The 15465-nt window shown below is 41.7% G+C and overlaps 1 protein-coding gene across 2 annotated transcripts in view; it reads right to left on the bottom strand.

The window, feature by feature from the left end:
- The window catches only part of st6galnac5a (ST6 (alpha-N-acetyl-neuraminyl-2,3-beta-galactosyl-1,3)-N-acetylgalactosaminide alpha-2,6-sialyltransferase 5a), a 68345-nt gene extending 53832 nt beyond the window's left edge, over positions 1 to 14513 (bottom strand). For both annotated transcript variants that reach the window (XM_049599095.1, XM_049599096.1), the window contains exons 1-2: positions 14377 to 14513; positions 13381 to 13590 (exon numbers count right to left, since the gene is read on the bottom strand). In XM_049599095.1, the coding sequence (XP_049455052.1) occupies positions 13381 to 13590; positions 14377 to 14391 (225 nt within the window). In that variant the 5' untranslated portion in view covers positions 14392 to 14513. The remainder of the gene's footprint in view (positions 1 to 13380; positions 13591 to 14376) is intronic.
- Positions 14514 to 15465: the final 952 nt, after the last annotated feature.

Genomic DNA, 15465 nt, shown 5'->3' with positions numbered 1-15465 from the left:
TGACACATCTGAAGGATAACAAGCGTTGAAGCAAATTCATTCATAGATCCTTTTGTTTATCTCGACTGCAAATAACTGCAGTTTGAGACGAGGCAGAAGTTTCAAAGGAGTTCCTTCGTAAATAAAGTGAATCCCTGCTGACACGATCAGAGAGATACACAAGTGCTGTTCCAAAATTTAATGAGCAAATCATTTCAGTTTTTTATTAGATTGTTTTCATATCTCTGGCAAAAAAAAACCCAACAACACTTAATTTATTTGTTACAAAAAAGTCAAAGCAACCTTGTTAAAAAGCAACCTGCCTGCTGGCTCATAATGGACACTTGATTCTGAATGTATTATCTCAAAGCTCTAACTCCACAAAGAAGCTGCCGGGCTCCAATTTGTTTGTTGTTGTGTTTGTTATTTATCAGCGCAGGTTACTTTTGCTGTGCAGGAGCACAATACAGGACAGAACAAGGACTCACCGACAAAACTTTTTCTCAGGCGATACATTTTTGTGCAGCCTTGAAATACCTGTTGAAGGTTGTCTGACTCAAATATAACTTATAATAAGATCCAGAACTGTGTGGTAGTATTTTTTTTAGTCATTGTATGTGTTCTCTGACTGTAAGGTACTCAAATTCATCTCATAATCTTTTTATAGCACATCAAGGACAAAGTAGAAAAGGCTATGGTGAGCTTTTTCTTATTTGACTACATTTTGCCAATGCAACCTGGATTTTTGGGGGCTTCGATTTTTTGTGGCTCAGTTGAAACTTTAAACAGAATAACAAATACATATATTTTTTCCAATTCAGGCGACTGTGGTTCCATAAGAAAAACTCCTATTTATTTTTGCCATACACAATGTTCAGTGATTCACAGTTGGAGCTCTCCTACTGTCCTGGTGGGATCATCAGTCAAAAAAATGGCACATGTATACAAAAATATCTGGTTCTTTGGTAAAAAAAAAAAAAAAAAAAAAAAGTCAAAAGGTACAAGCCTGTGTTCATACAGGGATGGTCAATATTTCAATTTAATCTATTTAAAATATGTTTTTATTACCTCAGAGAAAAAAAGATTAAACTTGTGTTTTGAAATACTTAAAAATTCACAGTGAGCATGGCTCTATTCAGCTTGACTCTTTTGTGGCTTTCCATCAGCAAAAGTTGTGGATAGCACCGTGTACTTTTTTTGGTACTACCTCTATTTTTTTATTTACTCGACCCAGATTTTTTTGAAAATGACAGCCTGCAAAACTATGCTGTACACTCTGCCGTGCAATTGGCAAAGTGCAGACATCATTGCCAATGAAAGGATCCAGTGAGTGCAGCGGCGTCATTGTGGCAATCCGCTGAGAGTCCAGCCTATGTACAGTGGAAAATGAAATAGCGAAAAGAACCAGGTAGAAAAAGTGAACCAAGTCTGCAGTGGAAACGAGGCATTAGAAACCGAAACCACCCAGCATCCACCCCTGAATTCGCAGCCTCCAAGATATTCTGATTGGCCACTTCAAATCTATGATATGGGAAATAACAGAGCTCATCTTAAGGGGTTGTCAGATCCATATAGAGGTTATTTAATGCCTAAAATGTGTTGATATCAGTTTGTATGAAATGTATTTTTGTATTTTCAAATAAATTAAAAATATTTTAATTACATTTTCTCATATCAACACTTTTATTTTGGTACATTTGATGAGCAAGTGTTTGTTATTTGTAACAAGATACTTTCTGGTGTATTTGTGTCCATCACTGTGTGCATGGAAACTTCATGATAGACGTTATCAATGACTCCTAGGGCGCGTTTCGCCTACAAACATCCAATCACTGAGCTTAAAATTGTGCGGCATGTGCAGCCAACAGCGAGTGAAAGCCAAAGTTTAGTGTTATAAAAACTGACAGCACAATCTGCAGATTAAATTAATTCACTTTTGGATTCTGGGTAATATTTTAACACTGTGCTTTCTTTGTTCACAAATTCAACAACAGAATGTTTTGAAAATGCTTCCACTATGATTTGCATCTCTTATTGGCCTCTTCATCATGGCAGCAGTGGCTGAGGCTCATGGGTATTGTACAAACCTGTCTGAAAGCTTTTTATGATCCATTGACTGGATGCTTTAAAGTATCCTGGTCTCAGTGATGATATAGACTTCACATGTTTTTTGTGATTTGTCATTATTCTCTACAAGCGTCACCATTTTTCTCACAGCCTATGGGTTAAGACAGATGTATTTTTTTCTGGGTATCTTATCTCATGTCATGTGTTTTTTATTAACTTGTTATTTGTCATTTGATGACCTCTGATTGGAACCAAGAACACATAATGCGGACAAACACTTCTGAACTCAGCAGCTTCTCCCACTTCACGTTTATCTGTCTATTCTATTTTTTAATGCAGGAAATTGAGAGCTCATTTGATGAGATTGTGTTAATCCAGTGAGGGTTACACCACATCAACTACACCCTGTGCCTGCCTGCCTGCCTGCCTGCCTAAAATCAATTTAGTCGTACTGACAATCATGGAAACTTCCACTGTTGACCTACATGTCACTGTGACCCACTTGCAACTGCTGAAGCTTGTCCTCAAGATCTCAATACAGTTCAGATCTGAATGCTGCGATGATACAAGCCTCCTCAGTTCTCGAGGATGATGGAGGTGAGAGGTGCTGTATCTGCAGGCTAAGATATTCTTTCTGAAACAAACAAACCAACAAGTCACAACAGCTTTCCACAATGACACGGTGTGAACCAGTGTGGGAAGATGTACAGACAAATTGTATCCTCCACTCTCCTCAAATCACCACTTTCCTCTACTGTCTGTGGTCACTGCAGAACCACACTAAGAGGTCTGCTGTGGCAGAGATGGAGACTATCAGAGAGGAGATGAAGCAACCTGGACAGACTCTCTGTTCACACACACTCCATGTTTTTGAATCAGCTGGTATTCATTACACAACAGGAGACGGCTCTACATGTGTGCTATGTGTAAATGAAGTATTTCATTCTGAAGCCTGTTCGTTGATCTTTTGCATCAGCTTGCATCATACTTGCTTTATCATCCCTCCTTCTCGCTATGCTGACCGGCTTTTGTTACATTTACAAAGGTAGCCTCTCGAAAAACAAACACATTGGTGACAGCATAAAGAAAAGACAAACAAAGTATTGTTTGTCACCTTCATTTCATCAGTTATAAGTCAGAGATTCCAACGTCAACATCCAACTTGTAATCACAACTACGGAAGTCCAGTGTTCAATGTAAATAAATCCACATTTAAAGGATATGGTGTTATATTCTTCTAATCCTCACACAACCAATACTATTATTCTAAATCTGTCATCATGACGTGAACACTCGCAAGTCGTAACATGGAAATCTTTCTTATCTCTACCTTCCCATCGTCACTGTTAATTCAAAAGGGACCCATATCCCGATGAAAATTCTGGGGCCTCATTTATGAAACAATGCGCAGGATCCATATTAAAAGTGTACGTGCACACAGAAGCTGAAAATGGCATGTACCAAAACATAATCAGATTTATCAAACAGACTGCAGGCAATGTTCCCTTTATAAATCCCAGTCCACTTGCAAAATGCACACATGGTTCAGCCTCATATCCTGCCTGCTACACCGCTACATTCAACCATAAATGGTCAATACAAAGCACCCAAACCAACAGGTGACGTCAAGGTAGCTACGTCCATTATTTCATACAGTCTATGAAAGCACCTCATGAATGTTGATGCATGGAAATGAGCCTGCTGCAGTGTTACACAAGTGTCACAGCATGTGTTTACAGCAATCATATGGACTGCTTCTCACTGGAGCTGCAAAAATTACTCGATCAATCGATTAGTCGTCAACTACTAAATTTTGGCCATCTAATTTGATAACTGATTAATCAGTTTGAGTAGATTTTTAAGATAAAAAAGTCCAAATTCTCTGATTCCATCTTCTTCAATGTGACTTCTACCTGGTTTCTTTACTCTTCTGTGACAGTAAACTGAATACCTTTGAATGAAAAACAAAATAAGACATTTGTGGACATCATATTGGGCTTGGGAAACACTGATCAACATTTTTTTTTTTTCATTTTCTGACATTTTATAGACCAAACAGCAAATCAGTTCATCAAAGAAATAATCAACAGACTAGCTGCAGCCCTACTTTACACCTTGCAAAAATGATAGTGACAACCACTGGTGTAAGAACTGTCACTGGCTTTATTTCCAGACCATGTGCAGATGGTGAAGATACACATAAGATGACTGGAGAAGACAGAGTGTGTGTGACAGCACACTAACTTAAATCGTACTTGGGGATATATGCACAGTATTAGAAGATAATACTGGAAACTCCTGACACTGCTCTGCAATTCTTTCCTCTTCTGTGGTATTGGATGCTGACTTGGATTTCTGCAACTGATAGTGATAATATCATCATTTAGTCTACTTAAAAAAGACTACTGTATATTCAGGCTTGATATTTAGAAAAGGCAAGCCAGACTTTCCTGAATCCTGCCACCTGCCACATTCTGGCATCATCCAGCATTTTAACAGCTGCGGTGCGCTCCACAGCTGACCACGAGTGTCAGCAGCATTCAGTCCGGCCCTCTCCTCTGTGCTCCAGGGGTGAGGCATGTGATGGGGAGACAGTGCTGATGAAATATTGAGCAGAATTTGATTTGAGATTTGACTTGGCTGATATCTTTAACAATTGAAAGGGGCTTATGGAAAGGTTCTGGCTCACTGCTGGTTTTAATGTTCATGATAAAGTGGATTTTTAAGTAACGGGATATGTGAAGTGATACTAAATGTGTGAGAGGCATCATTTTACATTTGATTCCTCTCACATTTAATTTCTACATACTGGCTTCAATTCAGCATGTCACAATCTGTGTCAGCAATGTCCAGAATTTCCATACAGGTGCACACATTCTCCAGTCAGGTTTGTTTTTATAGATCCTAACTTTAGCGTGGGAAGTGGCTTCGACCTGTGTGTATGCACCAGTTACAAATGAGGCCCCAGGTGCAGTTTAATACATTTTCATTTACATGTGTAGCTACTTACATGTGCTTCTGGGAGCATCCAAACCAGAACTCTGAAGTCTGCTTCTCCAAAACATATTCCTCATTCAATGTCCTGTCTAACGTCTTGCTAAAATCTCCCACAGGTGTTCAATTAGGCTGAGATCTGGTGACTGTGAAAGCCAGTATACGATTCACAACATCTTCATGAACCATTCAGTGAGCCCTCAAGCATCCAACATTGTTTCTACACTCATTTATTCAGCTTTTTCCTTTAATTTGTTCCTCATTTGGATGTATATTGTGGCTTTTTTGCAGTGGAGGAGATGGGGTGTCATTTACAATAGCTCTGAGACAAGAGTATGGAGTATCTATGGCGCCTGATTTACACTACAGAGACTTGGGGTCCCATGAAAGACCCTGCTGTTGATATAACCTGAATTAATGTGGAGTCCCTCCAACAGAGAGAAAAGAAGAGGAAGTGGAGGCAGCTCTGTGTAATGTCCAGGAAAAAGTGCTTACTCCTCAACACTACTGGAGGTGTAATCAGCCGGCTCGTCAGTTAGAACGGGAGACCAAAGAACCCTCGATGAACACCCGTGACACCGTCTAGTCAATGACGGAGGGGTGATGGGATATACATCAAAGTCCACTCTGTAATTGGGACTGTTTCGAATGGAGGCAGACATCTTGGTACAGGCAACGATTAAATGTCACATCAGCAAAACACTTCAAGGCTACAGAAGGTTTCTTTCTTCATGGCTCTCAGGTGCTTACAGTCGAGGTTTCCTCTACAACTTTTGTCATTTCTTGTTTTACAAAAAAACTTGGCCAACTTTTACACAGCTCCTTTGCTCTATTTTTGGCCAAGAAGCTCATTGTTCTGGCAAACCCCAGGCCTCCATGATTAATAACCTTGGTATCCAATATGTTTCTAATCTGGGGGGAGGGGGGATGCTCACGGCATACAGAAAGAGATTATGCCAAACTACAAGTAACAGTTTGATCATTCCTCTCTCCCACCATGGAGGACATGCTCATTAATCACGTCTAAAGAGCTGAGTAATGTAGCCGGTCTCGTAGGTCTGCAGAGCCAGAGGAGGGAAAAAGCAAAGAAATTGGGTTTTATTGCGATGCTTCCTGCCAGCCGTCTCTTTGCATTCGCCCTCAACGACACGGAAGGCAGCGGCGGCAGCCCATCATCTATCTCCTGATGTTGTGCCAAAAGGTATCATCCATTTATCATAGTTTAACCTTTTCAGATCCTTCACAGGTCTCTCAGGGGCCAAATAAGGAGAGCGCCCCACAGGCTACAGCTTACCGCGCACCAAAGGTTAAAACACGCAGAGGCATGAAATCACCATTCAGCTCGTGACACACGTCTCAAGAAATTTCCCTCCACTTCCTTTATGTTGAAAATGTATGACTTCACCAGTGATTCCCTAACCACAGAATGCCAAAAGGCACCGAGTGTGAGATTACTCCGTCGAGGGAATGCTTATCGAGAGGCAGCGCCCCCTCCCTCCCCCTCCCACTCTTCATCCATAATTGCTTTCCAGGCCTGCATTGGAAAGAGCCTGAAGCTGTGTTATGTTTGGCGGGAGCAGAATGCACTGGAGATAAGTTGAAATCCAAGACTATGCCCCAATTGGGACCACTGTGGCATAACGAAACTACTATTCTCTTCTCTTCAGTCGAAACTGAGCATTTTTAGTATTCTAACAAGGTCTGCATAAAAATTGTGGTTATCTGGTTCTAATGTTACGTGCAGTTCATGTTTTAAACTCAAAATGGAACAAAACAAAAAGACAGACCTCACACACACACACGCGCGCGCACAAGTTCATGCACATACACACACAGACCTGCAAACTTCACAAACTGTTAGTTTGCATAAAATGACTACAGAGTCCTTGGCCATAACGGCCTAATTGGGGAGTTTTCAGTCTCGCTATCCAGCTGGCTGATTGCATAGCGAACTCCTAATGAACGGTGAAAAATGGCTTTGTTGCTGGAAGAAAACCGTAGAAGATGTGGCTGTCTGAGATGAAATATTAAACATCTCACTTCTCCAGCTGTCACTAAAGCTGTGGTTGGGAGAAAGATGCCTTGTCATGTCTCCTTGGCACAGATGGCTCCGTTCTCCTTGGCTCCTGCCTTCAAGCAGAGTGTACCTACTCTGAGCGCAGATATGTCTAAAACTGACTGCCCACAGTTTGTGCAGAAGAATCTGCTTTGTAAATTTTTTGTGTCATCTCAGCGGGATTGTCTGCAGCTGCACAACAGCTTCTGGCATTGGTTGGTGGATCAGTAGGTTCACTGTTTTGGTCTAGACTGAAAAATCTCTATTACTTTAGGACAAGCATTCATCATATCATAATGACTTTTTATCATCTGGCGCCACCATCATGCCAAAGCTTTCACTTATTCAGTCAAATATCTCAACTTCTATACATCAAATATATAAGCACAAAATTTGGTTCAGACATTTATGATTCAAAGAGGATGCATCTAGATGATGTTGGTGATTACCCAATCTTGAAACCCATCAACTATCTGGCCGACAACAATAAGACTCTGGGGCGAGGGCCAATATTTCTGGCTGATATCTGAGCCAAGACTTCCTCTTCCATTTGCCAGTCATTTCAGCTAATCTCTATGAAGAGAAATCTGCATATGAATGCAAATACATTTTTTTAAAAAAAGCAAACATAAATCTAACTTGGCATCAGACGATAGCCATTTTTTAGTAAAATATCTGAGCAACTATTGGATAGATTGCCATTAACTCTGTTTAGACATTCTTGTTCTTTTCAAATCACTTTATTGATTCCCTTACATCAGGTCAGAATGACAATTTATCCAGTACTTTGCTTTATGTCCAAATACCTGCAGAACTAATGACACTCTCATGAGCCTCAGCTGTACTTTGTGTTTAGTGCTTATTAGCAAATGTACTTAATACTATCCCTAAGCATCAACGTGTTAGCTTTATCACTGTGGACGAATACGTGCAATAAAGAGACAAAATCTTTGCTTCTGCTTGTTTGAGTGTGATATTTGATATTGAGTGTCCTTCTTTCTCACAGAGCAGCCAGCATGGCTGTACACTCTTTGTCTTGTTTGTTAAGGAGCCAAAGGTTTGACTTTTAAATCATATGAAACCATCTTGTATTTGTTAGATGGGAAAAGTCAGCATAGTTCATCCCTTTCCAGCATGACATCAGGGTGCCCTCATGTTTGATAAGACTCCTCGCTCTCGTCTGCACCGAAATCTCCCCCATTACTTCGCCTCCACCTGTCTTGCATGGTATCGGTTCAGAATCTGCATGATACAAGTGTCAGAGAGGCAATCAGAGGGAGATGGTTACGCCGTTTCGTCCTTCCATCTACACAGACACGGGGGAGAGTGGTTTCCTGTCCTCCTCCTCCTCCTCCTCCTCCTCCTCCTCCTCTTTCTCCTTATAGAGAAAATAAAACGGAGGATACTGCTAGAAGAAAGGAAACCCCTTGGGATTTCAACTCTCTATCTTTCGCTCTCGGTTTCTGCTTCCTTCACTCTCTTGTCTCATTCTCTCAGGCTGAACCTTTCCTGGGTCCTATATTCTCTTTTATCATTCTCTCCGTCCTTACCCTTTCCTAGTTTTGTTCTTTCGTCTCATTCCCTATGCCCTTACTCTTCAAGAGTTTCATTCCCTTTTCATCTCCTTCCCAAGTTTCTTTCTTTGCTTCCTTATCTCGTCCCTCCACCTCCTACAGGCTTCACATCACATGTCCAGGCCAACCAATGCTGCTGCATAACTAGAAATAAATTACCCTTCATTCTGACCCAAATCAAACATGTTGTATTGAAAATACTTGTTACACTGGATTTAAATGGATTTCAGACGCACAAATACTGTCTGTAGCACAGAAAAAATATCTTTGCTTCGGTTCATAACCCAATGAGGAGGGGGAAAAAAAGCATAAAGTTTTCTTATGTCATAATTTCCAATGTTCTTGTAAATGTTTTAGCATCATGGCCAAAAGTCTGCAGAAAACTTATAGGCTTCAAAATATTTCCTGGGTTGTGATGAGTTGAATTCTCTGGTGGAAGATAAAGTGAAATGGTCAAAGGCTGACTGGCACTGCACCCCCCATGCCAGCAAGCTGATATCTTGGAAAGATCAATATGGCAGAGAGGTCAGCAAGCAAAGATGAAGAAGACAAATGTTCATGTCAGAGGTTTTTTTTTCTAAACACGAATCATTCAGCACTGCGGGAGAACAAATGTGAGGAAAGGCCAATAACTTTTTCACTTCCCGACATGTACAGAGAAACGTTATGTATGTTGTCAGACCGCAGGGAGGACAGCATGTCTCTAGAAACTGAATGCAAAATATTTGAAGGCTGGACTGCATTATCCACATTCACATGCTGTAGTACAAAAGTGCATTCATATCATAAAGCATTGATTGAAGCTCGCAGTGGCAGAATGTGAAGGGTGACATAATAGCAGGTTTGATTGAAGAAGCATAAACGATGTTCAGTGGAGCCGTGACCCTAATTGATGTCCTTTGTCGCTAAAATGTCAATAAGTTTATTGCCAAGAGAAAAAATAAATTGGTGGTTTACTTACGATGCTCGGCTGCTCCCGTCAGAGGGGAAAATCAATTCTCATCCAAAGCTGGGTTTACTGACGCATTACAGACAAATCCTCATCAAATCAAAACGTACACTGTCACTGAATATTGGCATTTCAGGCAGTAAGAAAAAAGATGCTGCCGTGTGCCCAGTCAGCTGTCTTAAAATATGAATGACTCATTTCATATTTATTTGTGCACCGCTCGACTTCTGACAGAACTGCGAGACTTAGCTGTGCAATAATTCTGATTCCAAGACCAAAAGCTAAAACAGCCCCTGGCATATTGACCACGACTCAGGACAAATATTAACTGGATTTTAATGTTCTCTCGCACATCAGGTCCAACATCCACATCCCACTTAAAAACAAAATCGCAACTTTAAAAGTCTACACATTTAAATGGAAATTCTGTTTTTGGGCATTGGCTAAAAATAGTTTCCATAAAAACTTGATGAATGAAACACCAACTGAATTGTTGAGATCTCTTTAATTGAGCACATTAATGCAACTAGGTTGTGTAAAAACACCAGCTTAAACCAAATATCTCAACCAAATTATCTACAGGTGAAAGGGTGAATGCATGTGAAATTGTTCATTCTACATTTCATCTGACATAAAGTCCCAGGACCCTAAAGGGCTAGAGACATAACAGCCGATGTTCATGCATTTTCTGTTTAAACTGCATGGGACGTCTGCATATCGAGGCGTGTTCACACATCACTGTCAGCACGGTGATTAATGTCTGCATGCGAGGCAGTCCATGTAGACCCTCATGGCCTTGCGGACACGGAAAGTATAATCTGCACTTAATTCTAACCTTCACCTTCACAGCCACATGCCTAAACCAAACCCTAGCCTAACACAGTTTTACCACCCTGAGGGGGTCAGGCTCCAACCGTGAACCACAACATTTCCAGTTTACCTTTGCTGCATGTAACTCCCTGTTTCTCTCTCCCCTCTATTCCTGACATCTCTCTACGGTCACTGTGACATATAAGATGATTAAATGAGGGAAAAAATAAGATGAAAATAAAATACAAAAATACATATATATTGCCCTTAAAAATGTTCCCCACAAAAATGTAGAAATGTTAAGATTCATTCTGCTCACATAGAGTTTAAGTCACCATGACTACAAGTGCAGTGTGTCATACGTAACGTGAACTGTGAATTCACAGTGCACATCTCCAGCATGCATTTCCTACAGAGCGCAGCAACTCAAGAGAGAAACTTAAGTGGACAGACGAGCTGCATTTCTCCTGAGCAAACTCTGCCAGCTGAACTTTTCACAGTCATCAACATTAGAGGTTTCCACACTTGGTAGTTTCTGCACCGATGAGATTTCTTCTAATGAATAATAGTTCCAACTTCCGTTGCCAACCTGCATTACTTTGTCACAAGATTAAGTGACTCTTCAGAGCCCCCGGTGTTTAATTTAGCAAAAGTTCATTTCCCAACCAGTCTACTCTTTCTGACATTCAGGAACAATGTGTTTACTTCCAAATCTGTCCAACTGATACATGTTCAAGCTGTCTATTCGTCTCAGCCACACAGCAACACTCTGTCTTGAAAGCAGTGAGTAGGCTGTCAAATTACTCATATGCAAATCAACCTGTGACATAATCTGATGATTTAAAGCATGTTTTCAGCAGTCAACATATAATTTTCTTGAAAGAGTGAGGCAGCACAAAGTAGCCCCATCATTCAAGGTGTCATCAGTACTGCTGTGTTTACTCAACAGGCCTCCTGGAAACAGGCCCAGGAGCCACCTGACTCCTAAGGTCCCTGAACAAAGCCTCCGGTTGAAGTGACTGTTACATTTCTTGTCAGAAAGTCATTCAGGGGTCTACAAAGAGACACAAAGCAAGTACAAAGTGCTGAAAAATGCCTACAAAGAAAACACAAACGACACAAAACGACTGCAAAGAGATGCGAAATAACTCCAGAGACACGCAAAATGACTCCAGAGGGTGGCAAAACAGCTATGAAGAGACACAAAACAACTTCAGGAAGATGCAAAATGACTCCACGGACACAAAACGATTACAAAAAACACAACATGACTCCAGAGGATTGCAAAACAGCTACAAAAAACACTAAAGGACTCCAGAGAAATGCAAAACAACTACAAAGCGACACAAAACGACTCCAGATAGATGCAAAACGAATCAAGAAATATTCAAAATGACCTCAGAAAGATGCAAAACGACTACCAAAACACAAAACAACTTTAGAGACACAAAAATGACTCTAGAGAAATACAAAATGACCTCAGAGAGATGCAAAACAACCCCAGAGAAAAACAACTTGTGAAAGATGCAAAATAACTCCTGATGGACTACAAAGAAACACAAAGGCTACAAAGGGACACAAAACAGATAATAAAGAGACACAAAATGACCCCAGAGACAAAATACCACTACTACTGTAAGAGATGCAAAACGACTACAAAGAGACACAAAACAATTAAAGGGGCTCAGAGTAACCACGACTGTAAGAGATGTAAAACAACTACAAAGAAATGCGAAACATCTCCAGAGAAATGCAAAACTACAAAGAAACACAAGATGGCTACAAAGAGACATGACTATAAAGAAAAGACACAGAACAATTGCAGAGACTCAAAGCAACTACAACTGTAAGAGCTGCAAAATGACTCCAGTGGGACAGAAAGACTCCAGAGAGACATAAAATGTCTACAAAGAAACACAAAATAACTATGAAGACACAAAACAGCTGCAGAGATGCAAATCGACTACTACTATAAGAGACGTAAAACAATTACACAGAGATGAAAAATGATTACAGAGCCATAAGGTGATGACTATGAGTCATAAATCAACTACAAACAGACAAACACGACAACAACAAGCCACAAAACTAAAACAAAGAGACTCAAAATGATTGATGTTGTGTCTCTCTCAGTCCGAGTGACTTCCTGTTATGTAGCAGGGTTCAGGAGCCTTTCACATGTCTGTGCCCAGGGGCCTATTGTTTTATAATCTGTCTACGAGTTGGGACAAAACTTTCTATTTCTCTCATTCTCAAACATCTTCAATCCAACGGTTTGAGAACTGTTGCATCCATCACTTGGCTCAGTGGTGCAGACCACTACACAAACCGCCCAACAGCTCATCAACCAAATTGCCTGCAGAGAAGCAAGTCGTCTTGTATGTTGCCTAAAACAAGCCTTTACAAGGTGATTAGGTCTGCTTTTCTCGCAGCGCATTCGCTCCCTAGTACTCACATTGATTGTTTTCCCCTGGCTTGGTAAATAGATGGAAGTCAATATGCTCCTGCTGTGACGTCAGGGTTCACCTAGCTGCAGGTCTCCTGGGTTTACCAATTAGAGCGTAAGAATGCAGCGAAGGATTTCATTTGTAGCCTAAGCTGTTATTAGTAACGACAGGTGGGTATTGAGTGTGGCGCAACACTGTGCTGGAGAAAATTGTGATAAATGACAGGGGGGGAGGCTCTCTCCCTCTAAAGAGCTGTGCAGATAGATGACTGCTGGTCATTAGACAGGAGGAAAGGTGTGTGTATTAGTGTGTGTGTGCATATGTTTCAGTGAAGAGAAAGTGAAGATGCACAAATGGGTTTCTGAAAGCAGAAAGTAAAACTGGCTTCACTTTCAAAGCCTGTGGTGCCCACTTTGCAGCGCATTATTTACATTTACATTTGAAGGCATCCATCCGCCCCCCTTCCCTGCATTATGGGACACGCGCACAAACACATCTGCTTACCTTATGGTCGATGATGCCACTGTATCCCTGGAGGACCGGAGGGTGAGGCTTGGCCACCCTGACGGGAGCTTCAGTGGGCCGCCGCAGCTGTTCATGCTGTCGGATGTGCGTGTCGTTAGCGTCCCTGGAAGCGCCGTTGAAGCTGCCGTTGTACACGAGGAACAAGCTGGCGCACAGGAGGAGCACGAGGAGCACAGCTATCCCATGGCGCTGACACAAAAGACACAAACAGATGCTGACTAATTATTCCTGTTGCACCGGACTGAGCTCAGGCTGCACCTATAGGCGCAACGACAGATGAAGAGCAGCCTGCACCACCATCATCATCCCCAGCTGGTTTGTCAGTACATCCCCAACTTCCTGGAAGTCATGTCACGTGCGACCAAAACTTTAAAGAAAAGCTATTATCGGCTTAATTTAAGAGCATAGGCAGTCTCGCGACATTGACAAAGTGTCAAGTTGTTAATTATAGTCTTTACTAAGTTTGCATGGTAATGCTCAGGTGCGTTCAGGAGCAGCAAAGCTATAAAGTAAAAGTTCATATTGATATCCTGACCTTGTGAGTCAAAAAGCTTCCACTTTAAAATCTATATTAAATCAAATTTGCACGTGCAGCTTGTGTCACTTTTGGTTTGTTATGTCTTGATTGTCTGCATCTTTTTAAAATTTTCATAACATGCATTAATAGAAAGAATATTGAAGCAAAAAAACACTTTTTAAATATGTGCATCTGCATTAAAGCGCAGGACAAACAGCCGCCCAGCGCGCGGTGCCCCGTGCTGTAGTGTTTATTATAAGAAGGAAAAAAAAGCAAAGCGGGGCTTAGTGCCAAACAGAGTGCACAGCTGGATATCCATTGTTCAGATCCTAATCTTTTGATCCGACAGAGTGCACACAGCAGCGTTATGGCGATTGGAGCGCACTTCACACAACAATGCTGGATGTAAAAGCGAGCACAAACAGTTACCCACAGGGCTGCATGACAGAAACCTTTACCATAGGTGTCTTCATTTTGCGGCGCGCTGTCTCACGGCTGCGGCTCAGTGCGTCTCACTCCACTTTCTCTCATCGTCCAGCGGCATCTGTCCGCATCCCGGATCCACTCCAGTCCGTCCGCGCTGTGCCAGCCTGCCTGCTGCTGCCTGTGTGTCTTCAGACCGGAGCCCAGGCGCAATTCATACTGTGGAGACCGAGGCGACAGATGTTCACTATTGTACCTCTGCTGGGTCTTAAAGCCCCCCGAGTTTGTGAGGCTGGAGGAGTGGATGCGCAGCGCAGTTAATTAAAGAGACTACCTGCAAGAGGGTGATAAGGCCGTTTTGTTTAATGGTTATTTCCTGCTGAGTAGTATTTGATGGGAATCTCTGCTCGGATTACTCTGGGGTACAGTGAGCCCACGCCATGTCATCTTTTGACGTCTGCTGGATAAAATATAAGGTGGAGTATGACTGCAGGAGGAGTTAAACAGCAGCGATTATATCCTGGAGCAAACACACTGAGTCCCTGGTATTCAGGTGGATTGTTACAAGTAGTTTTACTCAGGTAGCACTGCACTTCAGTACACATTTATGGTCACATTTAAGGTCCTTGGACTTTACTTGAGTATTTCCCTTTCATTCCACTTCACATTTCAGAGATGCTTTCAGGCACAACATTTCTTTGACAGTTTAAAGGATAACTTCGGTATTTTTCAACCTGGGCCCTATTTCCCCATGTGTATGTGTGCGTATGATTCATGGGTACAACTCGTTCTAAAATTGGTTCAGTATCAAGGAAGGCAGATGCAACCGGAGCCGCGAAATGAGCTAAAACCGTAATGGGGGCAAATACGTCCCGTATAAGTTTGCTCATTAAAAGTGCTTTTTTTGGCCATTGACCGGTTCAGAACGCCAGTGCTATGAGTGGAGTCAGCTGTCAGTCAGTGTTGGAGCAGCGAGGGGGAGGGCTGCCCCGCTAGGTTCTGTAAGTGAGTATGTGTGTATGAAGTGTGTGTGTTACGCTAGAAGAGTCAGAGTCAGAGGACGCAGTCTTTTACGTGCTACCCCCTGGAGTGTTACCGAGTTTTTGGAGTGCTCAAATAAACAG

This window comes from Epinephelus fuscoguttatus, linkage group LG15 (assembly GCF_011397635.1).
Source record: "Epinephelus fuscoguttatus linkage group LG15, E.fuscoguttatus.final_Chr_v1".
NCBI lineage: Eukaryota > Metazoa > Chordata > Actinopteri > Perciformes > Serranidae > Epinephelus > Epinephelus fuscoguttatus.
The sequence above is the reverse complement of the archived record's forward strand: the minus strand, read 5'-3'. Positions and strand labels throughout refer to the sequence as shown.